General features: G+C 27.8%; 3 protein-coding genes and 1 non-coding gene across 5 annotated transcripts in view; 3 read left to right on the top strand and 1 right to left on the bottom strand.

The window, feature by feature from the left end:
- The first annotated feature begins 2,728 nt into the window (after window positions 1–2,728).
- LOC103572231 (regulator of chromosome condensation) lies at window positions 2,729–6,817 on the top strand. The gene is made up of 6 exons (XM_008550723.3): window positions 2,729–2,882; window positions 3,010–3,093; window positions 3,325–3,704; window positions 4,511–4,877; window positions 4,953–5,225; window positions 6,168–6,817. Coding segments are annotated over exons 1-6 (1,296 nt in total). The 5' UTR covers window positions 2,729–2,881; the 3' UTR covers window positions 6,359–6,817.
- Window positions 6,818–7,888: 1,071 nt separating this feature from the next.
- Window positions 7,889–8,007, top strand: LOC128668282 (5S ribosomal RNA). Its single transcript, XR_008404043.1, has one exon. It is a non-coding gene; the product is annotated as a 5S ribosomal RNA (ribosomal RNA).
- Window positions 8,008–11,529: 3,522 nt separating this feature from the next.
- On the bottom strand, window positions 11,530–12,608 carry LOC103572232 (mitochondrial import inner membrane translocase subunit Tim10). Of its 2 annotated transcripts, none has more exons than XM_008550724.3 (2): window positions 12,463–12,608; window positions 11,530–12,262 (listed from the first exon to the last, which is right to left on the bottom strand). In XM_008550724.3, the coding sequence occupies exon 2, from the start codon at window positions 12,044–12,046 to the stop codon at window positions 11,768–11,770; it is 279 nt and encodes a 92-aa protein (XP_008548946.1). In that variant the 5' UTR covers window positions 12,047–12,262; window positions 12,463–12,608; the 3' UTR covers window positions 11,530–11,767. The 2 variants fall into 2 exon arrangements, with proteins under 2 accessions (XP_008548946.1, XP_008548947.1); XM_008550725.3 differs by having other exon boundaries at window positions 12,467–12,608.
- A 2,264-nt stretch (window positions 12,609–14,872) lies between these two features.
- The window catches only part of LOC103572233 (ELAV-like protein 1), an 81,010-nt gene continuing 73,198 nt past the window's right edge, over window positions 14,873–22,684 (top strand). Inside the window, exon 1 of the mRNA XM_008550727.3 lies at window positions 14,873–15,230. The gene's annotated coding sequence lies outside the window, so the exon portion shown is untranslated. The remainder of the gene's footprint in view (window positions 15,231–22,684) is intronic.

Raw genomic sequence — 22,684 nt, 5'->3', positions numbered from 1 at the left:
TTTCGAGCTCGAAGAGCTGCCAAATGTCAACAATCAACAGTTTAAAAAAATTTGTCGGGGAATTTAAATAAAATTTATTAATTTTATATTGATAATCAATATGTTGATAATTTGAAAATCAAAGCATAATCATCAATGAAAATTCAATATGACTATCCTAATAGCCCAGTTTGCTATAACAAAAGTTTACCTTACGAAAGTTTCCTTTCCTTGAATTTTTGGTCAAATATCCGTAAACTTTGAACTTTTCCGTTTTTGACATCAATTTATATACAACTGACTATATAATTTGACGTGGATTTACAACCCGGATTAGAATGCAAATTCACTTAAAAAGTTGGCTAGAAAAAAGTTGTCGAATTTCCATATCAATTTATTGTTAATTTGACCGGAAAAATTGTTAAGTATTTTTTACCGTCAAATTGTAGACAATTTTAAGCATAAATTTGCTTACCCTCTTAAATGGTAAGATTGAACATTACCGACTTTTTTTCGTAAAAAGTTACCTTTAAATTGAAGAAAAATTAACCGCTAATTTATATTTTCAACTTTTGCTATTAAATTGTCGACAAATTCGGGCAGCAAATTTTAGGTGATTTCAACATCAAATTACTGTCAGTTTCAAGCTAAAGTGGCTATCAGGGTACTTTTAAATTTGTTTGCATTGGTCGGGCCCCGATCACACAGAAGTATATTGCATAGAGAGGTAATTACGCAGAATCAATTTACACATGTATATATTGCACAAAAACCATTATCACAGATGAAGATTGCCCATAGCATTTTTTTACACAGATCCTGTTTGCACAGAATTAAATGTAATTTTACCATCTGTGATACAGATTATACAAACAACTTTACGAAAATGACGTTAGATTGATAAGAATCGTCAAATAATCCATTATGAAAATTTTCAAATCATTACTAACCCTTTATTCAAATTTTTGATTAACTTTTTAACTAAAAGTACAAACCTTTCAATTCAAAATTATAATGTTTTCAATTTTCAATCCCATATGAATTTAAAAATTTTTAATTTAACGATTTTAAATTAACATTTAATTTTCAATTTTCAATAAAGTTTTTTTCGTTAATAAATTTGCTACCCTATTTCAAATACATATTACAATAAAGTTATAAAATTTCCGAAATAATAAAAGAGTTTTTCTGTACCTGAAAGTGTAAAATTAATTTTTCCTACAATAAATTTATTGGTAACTATTTATAATGTGTTGCGTGTATGAAATTATGCATGACAGTCTTTTAAATTATTGTAGAACAATTTCTAAATGATAAATATATCTTTATTAGTGAATTATAGTACGAATCATAGTGCTTGATTTGAAAACAAAATTTTACATACTTTTTTGTGCTCTTAAATGCTTTGAATACTTCTGAATCGCCCTTCTTACGTAAATTTAACATATTACAAATCGTTTCGAATCGTTTTTTGTAATCAGGGTAAGTTATATGAATTAGAGTATTTATTTTAATGAATTTATAATGCGATATTTTTTATAAAGGTCGATTTAATGAATTCTAAATTAATTGCAAAATAAAATTACATCAATAAATCATTGATAAAACTGATATATCCTTATAATATCCCAAAAAATTGTTGGCATAGCGTCATGCTTGGTTGTGTATGATTCATGAAAAGTGGTATGATCATTTTTCACGCAAGTAAAATGTGAATGTTTGATCATGCCTAATTGAATGCTTGACATTTTTTACTCCCCGCAGCTTTCAATTAAAAAAAATTCATGTATTTACTAAAAATTGACGCATTATGAGAAGAAAATGCAAGACGTTATCGGATATGCTCTAGTTCTACTCTCGCTATATAACAATGCTTGGCTATAGGTAGAGCTAGAGCATTTCTCAATGCATCCGTATATTCCAAAAAAAGTAGGGGTTGAGGATACCATTTTCAGAGGATTTTTAATTCTCTACAGCGTTTCATTATGTTTTTTTTTTCAAAATTCCAATAAAAAAATTCTTATGAGTTACGAAAAATCGAAATATTCTAATAATTATTCAGTATTGTTGTCCAGTTATTTGTATTTCAATGTCAAGCTCTGAAATCGGTCAAAACATGACTTTTTTAAAATGTTGACAATGATATGCAAATAACTATAAAATATCGCGTAAAATCGAAACTTTGTAAATATCTTTGATAGTGAATAGAATTGTTTGCAAAAAAAAGTTTGTGAAATTTTGTGATACATCTAATAGTTTCACCGGCAAAATAAAAAAAAAATTGTGAATTTAGTATAAATTTGAATAGAAAGGTTTGGATTTTTAATTTAAAAATTAATTAAAAATTTGAATAAGGGGTTGAATGATTTGAAAATCTTCATAAATTATGAATCATAATGAATTATTTGACGATTCTTATCCATCTAACGTCATTTTCGTAAAGTTGTTTGTATAATCTGTATCACAGATGGTAAAATTACAATTAATTTTGTGCAAACGGGATCTGTGGAATAAAATGCTGTAGGTAATTTACATCTGTACTAAAAGTTTTTGTGCAATATTTACATGTGTAAATTGATTCTGCGCAATTACCTCTCTATGTAATATACTTTTGTGTGATCAGGGCCCGCCCTTTACATTTAGTACGCCAGCTACATTTTCTTTCGCATCTTTCCTAGGGACCCGTGAATTTAAAAATTGCGGGAATATGAGTAAGCAACAGCGCTAGTGTTCTATCCCCTTCCAACAATTTTTTTTTACTCCATTCCAACGGTCGACACAAGCAGACTCAATAACCACGCAATTTTAACCGTTTATTATCAAAAACTCGTGGATTTTTTGGCGCCAACAACCATAAGACGTTATAACATATATATTTTAATTAACAATAAACAAATAAACAAGTAAGTAATCAACAAATAATAATTAGATAAATACAAGTGTTTCACTAAATCTATAAATATACTTTTCATATATTTATAAATTATTTAAATTCATATGTTTGTAAACTAACCTATAATTAAACTCCAGTGCCGCCAAGGAGAGGAATAAAACGTGCAGCAACTCCCGTTAAGGAGGAAGAAGTTCATGAAACAAAACAGATGAAAAAGAAAGGTAATTTTTTTTTACTCTGTACTTAATTATGTAAATTATATTTTTAATTATTCTCTATGATAATTATTAAGTTTTGTAGCAAGTAAGGTTAAGTTTTATTATTTACTTTCAGTTTCTAAGTAATTTTTATTTTTTTCAAATTTATTTATTTATAAATTTGATTTGTAATTTTATTTATTTTAAATTATTTAAATTAATTTATTATTATTATTACTATTATTATTATTTCAGAACGTATTGTAGAGCCTGATTTACGAAGTATTACAACACCAGGTGTTGCACTCACAGTTGGTCAAGGTGATGTAGGACAATTAGGTCTTGGGGAAGATGTTATGGAGAAAACACGACCAGCTGTCATACCTGGACATAATGATATAACATCAATAGCCGCGGGTGGTATGCACAATGTCTGTTTGACTAAATCGGGCAAAGTATTGACATTTGGGTGCAATGATGAGGGTGCATTAGGACGCGATACTTCAGTAGAAGGCTCTGAAACAAAACCTGGATTTGTTGAATTGGATGGCAAAGTTATTCAAGTAACTGCAGGTGATTCACACAGTGCTGCCTTATTAGATGATGGACGAGTATTTGCTTGGGGATCTTTTAGGGTAATTTTATTTTATTATCACCTAATTACTAATATTTAAGATAAAAACCTCTATACCCACTCAGTACCATTTGTCGCTCACTTAAACTGTTTAATGTGTTTTTTATAATTTTCATTAAGAAAAATTTCAACTAAAAAAATGTTTATTGATAAATAATTATTTGTGAATCTAAATATATTAAAATATAATGTATCAAATTACTTTATAATGGATTATAAATTTAAATTAAGTGGCTGTTTTCAAATCCGCGCTCAGCCGGGCATTTTTTACTTTAACGTCCATTCGTTAGATTAAATTTAGATTACGTCAAATTGTTATAACTATATCTTATTAAATACATTTTTTAAATTCATGAAATTTTATATTATCAAAGAATGAAGTAGTATAATTTATAAATTATTTGTCCAAATCAATAAACTAATCACAGTTTAATTGATATTGTCTTTGAACGACTATAGGGCCATAGTACATAACAACTTTTAGTGAGCGACTATGGATACATTCAAGGACCTCATTTAAAAAATTAATAATAATTAATAAGCAACATTATTCTTCAAACTAAAATTTTATTTTAATACTTAAACTACAAAAAATAACTATAAAAAAAATATGGTTTTTCATTTTATTTAATCATTTATATTGAATGATTTAATCTCTCTCCAATGAAAACTGAGCAGGTATAAGAGCTTTTACTTTACATAATTATAAAAAATAATTAAATCAAATCTAATAATAATTTTTTATTAAAGAAACGTTTTACCAAAAATTTAATTTATATAAATACTAATTAAATGTTTAATTGTTAGGATTCACATGGAGGTATGGGTTTAACACCTCGAGGCAAAGAAAGTCTACCAATAGAAGTATTACCAACAATTAAAATAGTAAAAATAGCATCTGGTGCTGATCATTTAGTGATGCTAACAGACCGCGGACGTGTATATACTTGCGGTTGTGCTGAACAAGGGCAACTTGGACGTATTCCTCCAAGATCAGTAGATCGACATAGTCGTAATGCTTTAGTAAATCAATTAACCCCAGGACTAGTTGCTTTCAAAGTATCAAGCAACTTGGTGTTCGATGAAATCTGGGCAGGTCAATACTGTACTTTAGCGAGAGATCGTAAAAAACAGGAAATTTGGGCCTTTGGATTGAATAATTATTATCAAATAGGTACGTAATCAAATATTTTTTTGCCAACTGATAATTTAATTATCGATTTAATGATAATAATTATTTTTTTTTTAGGTCTTAAAGATAACATACCATATTTCCAACCAAAATTATCAAAGACTTTCAGCGGTAAGCAGTGGAAACATATCAGTAGTGGACAGCATCATACCATAGCACTGGACAGTCTTGGGTGTGTTTATGTTTTGGGACGTAAAGAGTACGGAAGACTTGGTCTTGGTCCCGATTGTAGCGATGCTACAGAATTAACCCAAGTCGAAAGTTTAGAAAAAAAGAAAGTAATTGATGTTGCTGCTGGTAGTGCCCAATCTTTCGCTGTAACTGATGCCGGTAATTTAATATTTTGATATTAATTCATTTATTACTTAATAAGTTGCCGCTTATCTCAATAACTTGATCAATCCGATAGATTTAAAGGAAAAAATAATCTGGGAATTTTTCAGTTAACTTGGAAAGTCAGAATAAAATTTTGTTCATTCTGTTGATTACTAATTTTGAATTTGTACACAAAACATTTACATTTTTTAAGTTTTTAACTAAATTTGCACCAAAACGCACTTAGTACTTGAAAAATCTTTTAATAACGCGACGTTGGTCGAAAAATAGTTTTTAAATCATGAAATATTGAGAATAATTAAAACATCTACGTGATTTAAATGAAAGGAAAAAAAAATTATTACTTGTAAATTTTTCAACTCTTAGATCTCAAAAAACTGTTAGACCGAAAGAACGTACATAAAAAAAATAATTTTTGTCCGACAATATCTTTGGAACGAATCAATCGATCCTAGCGATAACTTCTACCAAGACTTGACAGTGATCAAATTTTAAGGCAAATCGGGTAAATGGTTTATAAGTCATACGAAAAAAAACTTGAAAAAAAGTTTTGTTTTTCATATAACTCGTAAACTAGTCGACTGATCGACTTTAAAAATTTAATAAGTCCTGAGTTTTGGTAAACTCGTTCGGTCGTCGCTAAAAACGCTCGAATCAGTTAATTCGTTTCAAAGATATCGTAGGACAAAAAAAAATTATACACACGGACATCCATCTAAAAGTGGTCAGAATAGTTGTTTAGAAACTCAAATCTTCCAAATCTGATAAAAACGATTTTCAAAAATTAGACACTAAACTAATCACTTTCCTTTTTTTGTTTGAAAATGTTCAATTTTCATAGCGGGAACTTGAAAATATAAATAATTTATCTCGTTCTTAAACTTGTCAATTTAATTTATTATTTAATAATTAAAATAATTGTTTTTATTTTTATAGGAGCATTATATTCTTGGGGAATGGGAACAAGTGGACAATTAGGTACTGGTGAAGAAGAAGATGTTGATACACCAGTATTAATAAAAAGTAAACAATTAGAAGGAAAAAATGTTGTGAGAGTTGCTGGTGGTGGTCAGCATACTATTATTCTTGCCATACCTCATTCAACTAAAGAAAAAACTGCTGGTTAATCAATAGATAATTAAACAACAGGAATAATAATAATATAACAATACAATTTTATAATCAAATTTCAGTGCCGTGTTTAAGTAATTATTGGTTTTTTTTTCTTGCGTTTATTGATTTAAAAAATATGTGTAAATAATAATTAATTTTGTCAAATTGACTTAATTGATTTATTACTACGTTTCGCATTAACAGTACACGTCAATACCGATCATGTAAAGACGTTGACGTAAATTTTTTTTTGTGTATCTTAGATAATAATAATAGTTATCGTTATTATTATCATTATCATGCTGTTGATAATAGTAAAAAACAAAAGAAAATAATTGTGAGACAGAACCTGCCTAGTGTAAATTTGATAAAAGAAAATTTAATTAAGTAAAGACAAATAAATATACTTAATTTATTTTCTAATAATGAAAGTAATAAGTCGATATGAATTATTTGACTAAATGTTATTGTTATTAAATGTTCTTAAATTATAAAAATAATTAATCTAATTCATTTTTTGTTTTTCTTTTACTTCTTAATTAATCATTTAATTAAATTATGAAAATAATTTTTTTTCATAACTTGTTTAATTATAAACAATTTCATGTAAAACTTGATTCTAACTGTATTCAAAATGCAATTTATTGCATTTATTAATTTATCAATTTAGTAATTGAATAAAAAGTAATTTTTTTTGTTAGATTATAACATCATTTTTAATACCCATTTCATTTTTTTTTAAGGGCATTCTCAGACAGTTCCCCCCCCCCTCCTACTTTTTAAGAATATTTAATGACCTTATACTGTCAATAACATTAAATTTTATTATTTAATTTCGAAAAAATTAAAGCATTAACTATAAAAAAAAATTAATCTCAGTTACAATTTCACCGAGATATAAATTAAAAAAAAAATTACAGTTGTTATCAATTAGGAGTTGAACGAAATTTGTTGAATAAATTTTAGGGCAAAAGAATTTGAAATTTTGAGTTTTAAAATTGACATTACTGAAATTTATTTAACAAATTTCGTTTAATTCCTAGTTGATATAAACTATAAATAATTTTATTTAAAACTGTCTCGGCAAAAGTGTAACTGCTTTGATTTTTTTACAGTGAATTATTAAACTTTTTTTTAATTAATTATCAAAGTTTTAATACAGTCACTACAATTGACGGTCATTGAATATTTAAAAAAGTAAAGAGTACTGTCTTAGAATGTCCTTAATAAATTAAATGAAGATAGCGCAATTGAATATGTTTAAAATTTCTATACTTGCTTCAATAGTAATTAAAAGGCTTTCAAAAAAAGTAAAAAGAAAATTTTTTTTCTAACGTCATTCAAGAATAATAAAAAAAATGTCATTTCTCATAGATTTTTGATTAATGTTAAATATTTTGATTAAATAAATAATTAATATTTTTATTATCATGTTTCGTAGTGATTTTAAAGTTTGAATAATGAATCGAATTATTGAGTATTTAAGATGATATTTATTCATGTAAATGCGATAATTAAATAGTAAATTACTAAACAATACAAGCGTTAACGGCCATATCATGCTGAACGCACTGGTTCTCGTCTGATCACCAAAGTTAAGCAGCATTGAGCGTGGTCAGTACTTGGATGGGTGACCGCTTGGGAACACCACGTGCTGTTAACTTTTTTTTTTTCATTTTTCAGTTTGCTAAACACATAATTTATTTTTTCTTTGTAAATTAAAAAATAATTTTTTTTTTCGAGAATGCAGCTTTCAATAAGTCAATAGGATAAATGTGGGTATTACCGCGGCTTGATGTGTCCGTCCAACTTTAACAGCATGGTTTGAAGATCTACAATAAGATATCGACTTAATTTTTTTTTTTTGAATCGATAATTAATTTATCTTAAGCCTTAAGAAAAATTAAGCGTATGATTTAATGTCGATTTCATAAAATAATTAACATTTTAAAAAAAATTCCAAGCGCTACTATTACCGTGGACCTAAAAGAGACTTGTGACAATTACCGCGCTACAATTACCGTGTGACAATTACCGCGGAATCCAATGAAACAAAAATCAATAAAATAAATTATAAAAAACAAACTTTCAACTTTAATAATGCACATCACGTTTAAAATATGGTACAGTTAACCAATACAATTAATATGATGAGTGATATAAGTATATACGATTTAATCAGTATCATTATTATTTATTTTCTTGACAGCTCTGCAATAATTTTGCCACTTTGCGCTTCTTTTCACCACTAATAATAAATTTTTATGTTTATATTTACACGTTTTTTTTTCACTGATTACTTTTTAAAATTTTTTTTTTCGTGTTAACAGAATTTTTTTGAGTTACAATTCGAAATGTTTAATACAAGGGGTACACTCGTTGTCATTACTGCCTGGTCCCTTAGACTATAAATTCGTAACCAGACAGAGGGCCAAGCATTAATTACAACGAGTGTACATGATAATCAATGAGTTATGTTAATTTTGAGGTTATAAATAATTATATTTTAACCGCGGCAATTGTCGCATTCACCTAAGATACTGCGTATGTTTCTATTACCGTGGAATCATAGTGAAACCAAGGTAATACTGACATGCTTCAAAAGTTAGTGACAATTACCGCGGCAGTAAATTAAAAGTGACAATTGATTAAAATTTAATGTTTGTTGAATTTTTGACTATAAAAGAGTATAATCTTGCTCTGGAATGCAACAAATATAAGTATTTAAGCATTAATTCATAAAAAAACACATTTTATTCGAGTCTACAGTTGCACACTAACTGCAAGAAATTGATGATATTTTCTCTTAAAACGATCAATCGGTTTTCAATAATTCATAACTAACTATAGTAATTACATTTTATACCGGATTGTTTGTTAATTACATTCTTAAAATATTCAATTTGTTGCTGGATTTTTTTGAAATTTTACAAAAAATTATGTATAATTCATTTATAATAGAATGAAAAAAATCCACGGTAATATTCACATCCACGGTAATACCCATACTTACCCTATATAATGAATCTAACTCATTAACATATAAAATGAGGAGGATCAATATAGAGTTGAAAATAATTTTTTTCCAATTTTAGGTAAGAAATCACTTTACAAGAAATATTTACATGAGTCCTTGAAATGGCATGAAGCCAGCGTTTATCATAATTTAATGAAGTTTAATTATAACCGAAAGTAATCAAATTCCGAATTGTGTTCTCAATACTTTGTCAACGGCCATGTCATGTTGAGTTCAGTCGTGGTTTTTCTACGTGAAATTTTTTTTTTCACTTATGATTGTTCTGACGAAACGTATAGTTCTCTACCTAGGGACCAACATTATGAAGAAGTGCAATAGAAACAGACAAGTTTTAAATAAATATAAGCTATGAGTTACTACCCTGAATAAAGAAAAAATGTTTTGGAATAATTCAAAACAATTTGAAATGATTTCAAACAATTTGAATCGACTAATATTTAAATATGCATTTAACATGGAGCAAATCTTTTTTCTTAATCAGGGTACACTGTAGTCCAATAGTTCAATAAATAATAGTGTATTGTTTTTTTTTTTTTTTTTTTTCATTAGTTTGATCCACATTTTGTACTAATAAAACTTTATACTTTTTTTTTTTTCATTCAAATACATTTTATGAAAAAACGAAAAAACTAAATTCGCCAATCCAACTAAGAACTGTATCAAATCTAACTTAAACCCACGCAGAAGTTTCAGTATAAAAATGGTAGATCCTTCGTCTGGTGAGGAAGTAAATATACCCCATAGAGAAAAAGTAAAATATCTTGGTTTTATATCGATTATAAATCTGGTTCATAATAATCAACAAATCAGTATACAATTTGAAAAAGCAACAAAAGCGTTCAGATATCTTGTCAGATTATTTCACAAAAAGCTAAGCCGAAAAGCAGAAATAATAAGCTCTTTTGCTAGCCTATCTCATCATTACCTATGCTGCACTCATGTGGTGTAAAACGACTTAGTATTGAACATATGTCTCAGTCATTGAAAAACTTCGGCTATTTGAGAGAAAATGTCTTTGGGCCTGCACAGGTATGTACCGTTCAGTGGAAACTAATTATTTCAAATATATCTCGTGTTAGGACTTATAAGATATACCAGCTATCCCTAGGATCGACTCGTTTACTATACGGCTTACTCGTGATTATTTTGCCAAGTTTCCAAGCAGTAGCAACGTCTTGATGAAATCACTAGGCAACTACGATGTTCCAAAGTTCAATAAAGCTAATTATGAAGAATGCCTACTGCCTAAAGCCTTTATTATTGCTGATATAAAAGAACTAATACAATACCTAGACAATCACCGATTCTGTACCATTGGAAACGATATCCGTCCAACAAAAAAATAGCAATGAAATGGAATGACTTCATCAAACACAAACATCAATTCGCATATCCAACTGCCCTACCGGCGAGAGATCTACTTGACTTCCATAGGACAAACCAAGAAAAATACTGGTGGCTCTCCGATGATTCAAGACATTTTAAAAAGCTTAAAAAGAGAAAGACTGGGTAAACACAATAATAAAACATATTACGTAAACTACTGCATATATCGAACTACCATTGTAAATAGTGTAAATATTCCTCCTCTGTATATATCCCTATAACCTGACCTGTTCTTTCTCCTTTAAATATTAAGAAATTATTTCGTAAATAGTAAGAAATATTTATTAAATACAAAAAAATGATGTTTAAGAAATGATTTCTTAAATACTAAAGAATTCTTTTCTATTAATCTATCAAACGGAAAAAAAGAATTTCTTGGCGTAAGAAATTTTTGGTATTATAAATGGAAAACAAAAATTTTTTTGGGACAAGAAAAAATTTCTTAATTCAAAAAATTTTTCTTTGCTCTAAGAAAAGTTATTGTCGCTCCAAGAAATATTTTGTTTTCAATTCACAATACGAAAAAAATTCGTAAAGCAAGTAAAAATTTGTTTGGGACAAGTGAAAATTTTTTGCACCAAGAAATTATTTTTTTCTGTACAGTGCAGATAAAAAATTTGAAAGAATTAGTAATATTAAATAAGAAATTAAGTTTCAATTAATTAATTAGTACTTATTACTTTAAATACTTTCATATTTAATAAACTAATGTATGAATAAAAAATCATTAAATTATTATGATAAATTAAAATGAATAAAGTGTTAGTTTTTAAGCATTTTATTTTTATAGTAAACTAAATACAATAACGTATCTACATTTAAATTATTTAAATAACTAAACATCCATATCAAAAGCCTAAAGAGCTTTTAAAAATGTTAATTTATCTATTTAAATAAAGAAAAATATCGTGAGATAAATTACATAAGTAGTAATTCTTTACATCATTCTAATAAAATAAAATGCATAAAATATTAGTAATTACGTTACATACAAGTTACTTTAAGATGGAGCTGGAGAATTTTCAGCTTTTTGTTGTTCGTTCATAGAAATTTGTGTCAATTTTTTACCAATTCTCTCATGAATATCTAAATATTTAGCAACACAACGATCTAAACAAACGGACTCGCCTTTACCTAAGTCAGGTTCAGAATATTTTGGTAATATACATTTTTTATGACAAGCTGCAGTCATTCTATTGTACATATCAGACATCATTTCAATCTCCAGATCCTGAACTAACTTTAATTTAGCTTCATCTAATTGTGGTAGTCCAGCCATTTTAAATACTTGTTATCTTAACTCTCAATAAATTAATCAGTAAATTAATAATTGTTATTAATAATCAAATAATAATATTTATGGATTTAAATATTTTCAGTTTGAGTCCTAGCTAGTCTTGCTTTTTTCCTCTCTATCATCGCCTCTGATCTACGAGCTGTTATTGATCTTTTGGAAGCCACAAATGATGAAACTCCGACAACAGTTAAAAAAATCCTGAAAATTAAACATAATTAACAAAATAATATGTGATATTTATTAATTATTTATTGGTAATGTAAAGAGTAATATTTAATAAAAAAAAAAAAAATTTATAAATTCGGTAGATCAGTGATAGAGGTTAGAAAATTTAATTAATTTGAAAAAATAATTGTTTAATTAATGTTACTTGTGCATTATGATGTTAAATTACATACCTACCATCCACTCATTATTTTTCCGAAATTTGATTTAAACATGTTACATTAAACAGTGTATACTTTTTAATTTTATTTCACTTTATTTCGAAGTGATGAGAAATAAAAAAGGTTACGAGATACGGTGAAACATGTGGGAATGAATGCGTGCGCAACTGCTGCACATGTTGAATTTTAGACTATAAGCGCTGTTAGTAAAATTTCATTTTATTAAATAATTATTTATTTATTTATTTACTAATTAATATATTAATTTATTATTGATTGAGTTTAATTTCTATAGCTTTCAATTGCATTATTGTAAACACATTATAATTAAATATAGTTTTATATCTGATATTATAGATATCAGACTGATTCAAAAAAATCGTATATTTTTTATTTTTCAAGGGCACACTTCCAGAAGTTTTATCAAGGTAAAAAAATCGTCTGTTAAAATTAGCTCTTAATATTAACATGAAGTACTTTCAGATTGCAATTTAAAGTTTTCCATTTTAATAAAGTAAAAAAAAAATTTTTTGAATTTTAGAATTTTATAACTCATTAGTAGGGTAACGAAAGTTTGTGCTCAATAATAACAGTAAAAGAAAAGAATTCGTGCAAATTTCTTTATATATCAAAATGACGATCGCAAATTCACGTGAATTAAACTAAAAGATATTCAAATATCGAATGTTATAAAGTAACGTCAAAATTGAGGTTGTGAAATAAAAATATGTCAATAAGACAATCAGCAAAACCATCAACAAGACAATCAGCAAGACAATGAGATTGTAATCTTGAGTTTTCTGAAAAATCAATCCGCGATAAAACGTGTCGACGTTAGAGAATGGTAAAAAAATTATAAATTTTAAGAATAATTAATAGTTTTGACTACTAATATTTATTTGACTTGACGGTCTATCCAAAGTTTTTTTATAGGAATTCTAACTCTAATTCCATAGCATCCAATATCTGATTTCGGTAAAATTAGAAAATTTTAGAAAAAATTACAGGCCTGATGGAGTGAACTTAGCAGATATGTTCCCGTATTTCTACAAGTAACTAGAAGTAGTGAAATTAAAAGATGTGTATTAACACTTTATTCTAAGCTAAGTCATACGACAGAATAATTATGTCCGGGTACCAAAACGACATTCAAAAAACCTTATTACTGAGACAAAGAATCAGCTTTTTGAATGTTTTTTTATATTCCCTGGTAATGACAATGAGTCTTACCCTCGAGAACATATAGATATATATTATAAAGGTATAGACTTTGCCACATATTGCTTAAGAAACTAATTTAGAACTTGAAACACTAATATACCAGTAGTATTATGACAAGTCGCTCCAGAACCTCTCTATGCACGGACAACTCCTTAAGACTTCTAGATTTTAAAACTTCTTGTGCTTCAAAGTCCAGGTCTCGCGTTCAATATATGGCATTTACTTATTATAAATTATTGAAAACTGTTTAGTTTTTAATGAGTGTGAATGTAGCAGACATCAGACAAATTTTAAATTATTAATAAATAGAGTAAATAATTAATAAAATAAAATTTAAAAAAATGGGCATTAAAAAATTTTGAAATCAATGAGTGCATTTTTTATAAATATTATTTTTTAATTATTTACTCTATTTATTTATAATTTTAAATTTGTCTAATGTCTGCTTCATTCACACTCATTAGTTTTTATGGTATGTATAAAATTATTTTTTGATTTACGTAAATTCGTGGTAAAGCGCAAATTGCTGACTTTAGTCACTAATTCTCTATTTATTAATAATTTTAAATTTGTCTGATGTTGGCTACATTCATACTCATTAATTAGTCACTATAAACACTGACATTTTTTAATTTTTACAATTAAATTATTAAATTTCTTTCAAAATCTTAATCCCAACAAACATTGTAGGAAAGCTTACTTTTGCTCTAATTATTTTATTTAAAAAAATACAAACTTGACAAAATCAATCACTAATTATTTTTAAACTCTTTGGTATTCAAACAATAACTTATAAAAATAATTTACATTGATTATCAATAAACATCACAAATCACAACGAACGCCATGAACTGAACCATAAAAAATGTGACACGAATTATTTTAATGCTTATAGCTGTTCATCTTCTAAGTATCGATTTAATTTTTATTATCAAGCTATTGTTTGGTATTTCAAAATATTTTGAGTTAAATATTTTAATTGACATCAGAAAAAAAGCAACTAAATAATTATTTTAATATTCAGTTTGAAAGTATGTCAGTTATTGCAATGGCGGTAAAATAAAATTAAGACTACCAAGCTGCGCAGTAGCATTGACGATTGTCGCAGACTTGCGCAGCACAGATTAAATCTCAATGCGTACCAGCCAGAAGTTTCTAGAGCCGGTCAGACTCCCGCATTGTCATCTGAAGTTTGTCAAAACAATTCATTTATTAATTGTGTCATTTAATTAAACGTAGTGTTACATTTAAATTATGATTTGTCATTGCAAGCAGGTTCTGGAATAATAAAGTACGTGTGTAAATAAAAATAAACTTTAAAATTATTAAAATTCAGCGTCAGTTAAACTCTCGCGCTGTGTTTGTGTTAAAATTTAAAATACAGATAAAATTATTTAAATGTGTCAGTGTTATTGAAATTATTAACAACAAGTGATTATTATAATTCAGTGATTGATAAATTATAGTGATTTGATGTTGATAGTGAGTATTTCTAATTTATTGATTCGTAAATTGAAGATGAGTTTTTGAGGCAGATAATTGTGAAAGTGGCGGCAAAAGTGAGTAAATTTATATATTCTTTAAATTAATATTTTTTCTCTACAACAAAAAAGAATACGAAAAATTAATCTTTTTCTTAATATAATTAAATAATATTTTTTCAAATTTATAAATATATCTATAATAAATTTGTTGGAATTAGAAAATTCAAATTTTCCCGCGTGTTTAAATAGATGGCGCTTTGTTACACATACGATTTCTAATTTTCCTGACGCCCTGACACACAAATTCTATAATAAAAATTATGAGATAGTTATTTAATCCTGAATTTTTTTGTTCTTTTTAATACTTTTGTATCAAACACTCGATCAAAAAATCGCATGTGTCTACTTTCTAACAAATTTTCTTGTATCCGGTACTTAAGTCATTTTTCAAAATTATTTGAATATAAAAAAAAATAGAGATATAAATAAGGCTTTTATTTTTTCAAATAGCTCTAACTTCTTCAAAAAATGACTAATTGAGATGTTTTTGTTTTGTCAACATTTTTGACCTTGAATGTACTTTTCAGAAAAAAATACAAAAAAATTTTAAGATGATAAGCTCAATGAAATTTCCGGCTTTTTTGAGAAAAGCCGTTATTTTCTTAAAGCTCGCGATTTTTTATTTTTTTTCTATTATTTTCTCTAAAAAAAAAACTTCAATTCTGCAATTTTTCCCGCCGATCCCAGAGCGGGCAGACTTTTCCGTCTATTTTTTTTTAGCAATAGAAAAGGAAAAAAAATTTTCAGCCAAATCGAAAGAGTTCGAGGTCAAAAGTGGACGATTTAGCGTGGAATGCCCCATATACATGTATTATTATTATTAGGCCTCGGGTAATCCAATATCTAGCTAACTGAGTCGAATTCAAATTCAAATCCAAATAAAATTAACTTTTTAAACCAGATCAGCATATTTTTTTATGATATACCACACAAGGCCAATTATTACTCTGTTTTGATATTTTTTTACCATTTTTCAGTACTGATAAGAGTTCTATTTTTTAAATTGTGGTTTTTGGTATAAACCCAGCCATACTCCCGCCCGAATCCATCCTACTGATAGTATTCCTCTAATTGATTCTGATAGCCAGACGTTCTGGTCAGAAAGTTGGTGTTAATTAGTTGTGATCAACTTGAATGCAACTCTGTCGACAACTTCACACTTTGTAACTGTTAGCTACAAGTTCTGGAAACTGTTGACTACAGTTTCTGGGAAAGTTGGTGACAATTTTCGGTCGAAAGGTAAGGCAAGTTGAAAAAAAAGTTTCCTGCAACTTTCCAACTTTTTTGTTGCCAACTATTGCTTTTGACGCAGATACATATTTTCTACTAACTTTAATATCAGGGGATATGTTTACAGTCTGTATTCTCAATGAAATCTACCAACAGTTCAATATTAGAGCGGATTGTATACATCACGTGATAAAATAGTTACCAGTAGCAGTTTAATTTTTTTTATCCTTGCGAATCCACTCGATCCATAAAAAAAGATGTATACACGATTGAGTTTTTCCGTATCGAATAGCTGTCTTCATAATTTTAATAAATAAGATTCTAAAGATTTTAATACAGTCTTACTTTTATTTTTTTTGGAAAAAAAGTCCTATGTAAGTTACTAAAAATTCAATATATTTTTCCATAGCATTTACACATTTCATGATGGCAGAGAAAATAATGGTTGTCTATTATTCCTCATTAATAAATTATTTCTTGGTTAAATTTTTCTCCACACTGATAAAAAAGTTGATTCAAGAAAAGAAATTTTGAATCAAGAATCCCATTTTTAAGAAAATAATTTTCTTGAGTCAAGAGAAAAAATTCTTGAACCAAGAGAAATTTACTTAAACCAAGAATAAATTCATGGCTCAAAAATTTTTTCTTCTGACTCAAAAAAATAATTTTCTTCAAACTGATATTCTTGGTTTAAAATTTTTTTATCAGTGCAACTTAACTTGATTCTCTTGAATCAAGTTAACTTTTTTATCAGTGTAACTATGCTATCAAATGAGTCAAGTTATATATATAAATTAAATTTAAAAAAAAAAGTAACTTAACGTATCTCGTGATACTGAATCTCTTCGAATATTCAGTGACGAAGATTTCGGATGTATTTAAGACTTACAAAATTTCTAGTTTAATCGGTTGAGTCAATTTCTAAAGAGAAATTTCTTCAGATTTCTTCGTATTGTATTTCTGAATTTCAATTCAGTTAACCTATATAGGTTATCCTCAAGGATTCGAAACTTCCAGAATTTTAGAACGTCGATAGTACTTATGTATTCTAAGAATGTATTCAAGATATATTCACTGGAGATTTAACTATTTTACATACAACTCTATCTTCTCTTGTTCGCACCCCGTAATATTATCATAGTTTTTTCTTTTTTTTTTTTTTTAATGAACATCTGCTATCTTATTTATATTTTCATCATAGGCATATCGATTGATGAAATGAACTATAACATTTCGGTATCTTGGTAAGTTTAATGTGCAAATAAACATCAATATCCTTGATGAATTTTTTTTTATTGATTAAAAAAAAATAATAATTTTACATACCTGAAAAATTGATACCTGATACGATTAAGAGGATCAAGCGTTCGTTTCCGCCAGAAAAATTTTTTGAGCTTAAACATGATTGTTTGGTAGATAAAATGATTTCACAAGTTGATCTTTTTATAAAATCTTTATTCATATTTTAAAACATTTTCATTGAATTTTAATAAAAAAATTGCAAGTTGTAGTGATGTTAATACAAATATATTCTAGATGTACAGAGAATATAACTTGAAATAACAAAATATACCTATAGCTGTACATTTGGCAAAAAATTCAGTTCCTCTCGTAGGATCTGGAGTCAGACTAAGTACAATTAGTCAGTCTGACGTGTCTTTAAATTATTTCGGAGGTGAATAAAAATTTCAACTCTTATCCAACTTAGTCCCTGATGCTCCAAGTGTCAGATGACTTGTTGCAAGGTCGTAAATTGTAAAAATAATTACTTTTAATTAAAAAAAAAAAAAACATATACACTTGAGTTTCTCCCGAGTCAAAAAACAAATTCAGAATTAAGTCTCAAAATACTTAATGAAGTTTCTGATGATCAATTTAGAATTCGAAAATTGCCAACAGTATAGAAAGTTACCCTAGTTTAGTTCTCAAAGTAGTAGTTACGACCAATTTTATCACTTTAAGGACTAAACTAGAATAACATAATCTGGATTAGAGCCCCAAAATACTCAAAAAAAAAAAGGAATAATTTTATCCATATTTGAACCTCAAAAGTCTCATCCGACGTATTCTCTCCCCTCCTTTTTCTATCTAAAATTTTTAAAAGTTTGTAATATAACTTTTCATTCGTTGAAGATTTTGAGGTCTTAGTTATAATTTATAATCGATAAATTATTCGCATTTAGAGCTTATAGTTCTCATTGAGGATTTTGAATACTAAAGTAGAGTCACTTTCTGGGCGGCCAATAAAACATCAAAGGAATTGAGGCTTTTGAGGATTAAACTAGAATTTGTTTTTTGACTCAGGTAGGTCTGAGCTCAGACCTAGTCTAGGACACGTCTGATACTTTACGGGTCTTTCTAAAATCCTCCAGTAGAATCTGGAGTCAAACTGACTAATTGTACTTAGTCTGATTCCAGATCCTGCAAGAGGAACTGAATTTATTGCTGACTGTGCAACTAGGTATTTTATTTTCTCAAGTTATAATTTACTTACATCTAGGATATATTTTTATCATAATATATTATTGTTGCATTCTGATTATTTTTCATACATATTCCTCATTTAATTATTTTTGATAAATATAATATCTATTCTGTATATATTCGGAATGTATATCTAAAACGACAAAAATTATTATAAAATAAATATATATTTGATTTATTTTAGATACAAGAAGAATATATCTTAATTATATTCCTTATATTTATTTTAGTATTTTTTGTAATTCTTCTATATATCTCAAAATATATTCATTTTATTTTCAAAATACATAACATTTCGATGAGGGTTGGTATGCTTATTCTCCGAACTAGGCGCAAATGAGAAGGTTGACTATGCAATTATCTGCAATGATAAAACCAAGTTTGTTAATAGTCAGGACACTGGCTAGAGCTCAGGTTGGGATATGTTTTTTCGTGAAAAAAAAATTGGCGTTAATCCGAAAAAAAAAAAAAAAAAAAAAAAAAGATTCTGTGTCCCCATTTTTTAATTTTAACTTTTGAGCAACCGTAGTTTTTGGTTTACCGCAAAAATTCTAGTTAGAGCTCTAGCAGCTATGTTTGTGAATAAAATAAGTCCACAGTCATTACAATTGGTCTATTGGTTATTGGAAAAAGGTAGTTTCCAGAAAAACGCTTTCAAATATGTCACTAAACCACAGAATGTAACAAGAAGTGTTTGACTTTAAATATATAAAACATCTAAAAGTTTTAAATTTTACAAAAAATTCTTTCACTCACTTATTTTTGTAAAATTACAGAATAATAATTGCTAAAAAAGATCGATTATATATTTGGTGGAAAGAAATACCCCCCTAACTGAACATATTTTATTTAAGAAAAGAAAATTATGGGATTCACGTGTATAATTTTGTGAGAAATTGATCCGTATTGTGAGATATACTTCTCAAACGTTATTGGGATCGATTCTACCCGACTAGAATTTCTTCCTGATTTGCCTGAAGTACCTTATTAGGTTAATATAAGGTTTGCCTTATTATGGCAAACCTCACAAGTTCCTTGTCAGGACCTCATCAGGATATCCTTATTCAAAAAGAAGTCATTTGTCATCAGGTCAACCTGACGAGTTCCTGATCAGGACCTTGTCAGGATATCCTTAGTCAAAAAAAGGTCATCCCATCCCTTCAAGTATTTTGTTTTCAGGCTAAGAATTAAACAAAGTATAAAAGAATATTATATAAAAATCACGTCAATCATTGCAGCATGGATTTTTTACTTCTTTATCAGTTAGTCTGACATCATAATGGATATTATATTTACACTCATTAGATCACATATGTATATCACCACAGTGGATAGCATCGAGGACTTTAAATCGGAAGGACGCAGGTTCAAACCCAGCAGTCATCGGGATTTTTTCATCAATAAAGACCATGTTTACATCCTCTAATTAATGCTGTCAATACAATAGATAAAATTCTCGATCGAATTAAAATTCTCTTATTTTTTTTTGCAATTTAATTTTTTTTTTAAATAATTATTAAAAAGGTAATCCTGATAAGGATTTGATGAAGATATCCTGGTAAGGACCTCGTCAGGTCCTTATGAAAAATTTTAGTCGGGTATAATACTATGAAGATATTTTTTCAAAATTGTAGTATTAATTTCCGTAATAAAATAAGGTTTTTACTTCTTGTATATTAGAGATACATCTTATAGATGTATGAAGAAGAGATCAATTTATATAAATGATCCCATATTGACCATGGATAACACTCAGTTACATATATTAATGTTTTTGTTACGCATAGGGTCATAAAATACCAGCCGTGAATAATTTCAAAAAATTCATAATGTGAATTTCAATTTTTAAAAATAGTAAACATTATAGATTGCGATAAATTATTGATTAATAAAATATTCATGTATAAATTACATGAAAAAAAAATATTTTTTATGTGAATTATTTAAAAAATACCAGTCTTGGGCATCCTCAAAATGTGGACAAAAGGTTATAATGCCTAAAACATACTAAATCTTTTCGACATATTTTGAGAGTGTATAGAAGCATATGAAGGAAAAAGTCGTCTTAATATTTCGTTAGTACGTTAAAAGAAAATGTCAAATTTTCACTTCAGGTGCAGTGTTTAAAACTGGTATTTTATTTTTACCCTGCTCGAAATATACGACATTTAGCGTCCACCCATAGCGTCAAAAGTAAAACTTGATTAAGACTTGGTTTACCAAGTTGAAAATTAGAGTCGTTTTTCATAAGACAAACTCGACGTTTTTTACGGAGATATGAAATACATAGAAATGAATCGAGCCTGAATCAAGTTTTATTTTGGACCCGGGTATAGTCGACGACTAAAAATATTAGATATCAAAAAATTGGGTTCCAAAGTGGACCATACCATATTCTTATAGAGAATCGAATGCTCTACAAAAAAACTCTTTCATATTTTTTGGATAAATCTAACAGTTCAGAAGTTACTTTTTTAGGAAAATTTCAGTTTTTTCCCCAAATGATTAATTTATAAAACCTGAAAATTTTGAACTGTGAGATTAAAAAGTTACTAAATAACATAGTTTGATTGCAAAAAAATAATTTACAAGAAAGGTCCTATAACGTTTTGCGATAAGACTGATAGCTTTGCTAGAAAAGTAAAAAAAACGAGAAATTTACCATAAATTTGAATTTAAGATTAAATAACGTTTGAATGGTTAGATTTACCAACAAATTATAAACGACCTTGTTTGTCGAGTGTTCGTTTTTCTACAAAAAATATGTTTTGGTCTTTTCAATTCATTGAACCGTTAACTAGTTATAATATTTCAAAGCTAAAAAAAAATTTTCCCATGTTATTTAAATAGGGAATTTTATTTAAGTGAATCTTCAGTTCTGCTTTTTACTAAATTTTGAGAAGCGGACCGTCGTACTCCGATTTTTTCTATGCATAGAATAATAATTCCCCATATAACAATCTTTTTCAATTCTTGAACAAGTCTGTTCTCAAGACCGATAGGTGCTAGTGTCTTTTTCTACGCAGGTATCTTGCTGTAGATACTTGTGACTAGATTTAAATTGTAAGCCTAGTGCAAGCCTTACACAAGAAATTTAGGCCAGATTGTAACTCAATTCTGGAGAAAGGCTATAGCTGAAAATAGTTGCGCATGTCTTGCTCAAGATCTGCTCAAGGCTCAAAATTGACCTTAAGTCTTAAGTAGATCTTAAGTAAGACATGCGCAAGTACCTACTGTAAGTTACTGGTGCAAGAAATGCGTCAAACACTTTTTCATTGCACCTTATAACAATTGTTCAAGATATCTTTAATATTTTTGCGTACAATGCCATGAGCAAGACATACACAAATCTTGACATAGGTTTCTTGATACACAATCTTGCGAAAGACACATACGTAGAAAAAGACACTAGCAGCAGGGGTCTTGCTCAAGATACTTACTTCAGAATGTTGCTCGAACACGTATTACTAGGGTCACCTTGAATTAATTAAACTTGGATCCATATCTTCCCAAATTTAAGAACAATTAATTGAATTTAAGTTTATAAGAAATATTATTTTACACCAGACTCCATTATTTTGATTTTTTATATCTGGTTTGAGTGTTATAAAACGGTGCGACTTTTGTATCAGAAAATTTTTGTAATTATCTTTTTTCTCATATTTTTAAAAAATTTCTAATTATGTTAAGATGAACGTATAAGCATACGTGCAGTATCAAAAATATTACCAAAAATAATCATAAAATTTGATTTG

The sequence above is a fragment of the Microplitis demolitor genome, chromosome 7, assembly GCF_026212275.2.
Source record: "Microplitis demolitor isolate Queensland-Clemson2020A chromosome 7, iyMicDemo2.1a, whole genome shotgun sequence".
Classification (NCBI taxonomy): domain Eukaryota; kingdom Metazoa; phylum Arthropoda; class Insecta; order Hymenoptera; family Braconidae; genus Microplitis; species Microplitis demolitor.
The sequence above is the reverse complement of the archived record's forward strand: the minus strand, read 5'-3'. Positions and strand labels throughout refer to the sequence as shown.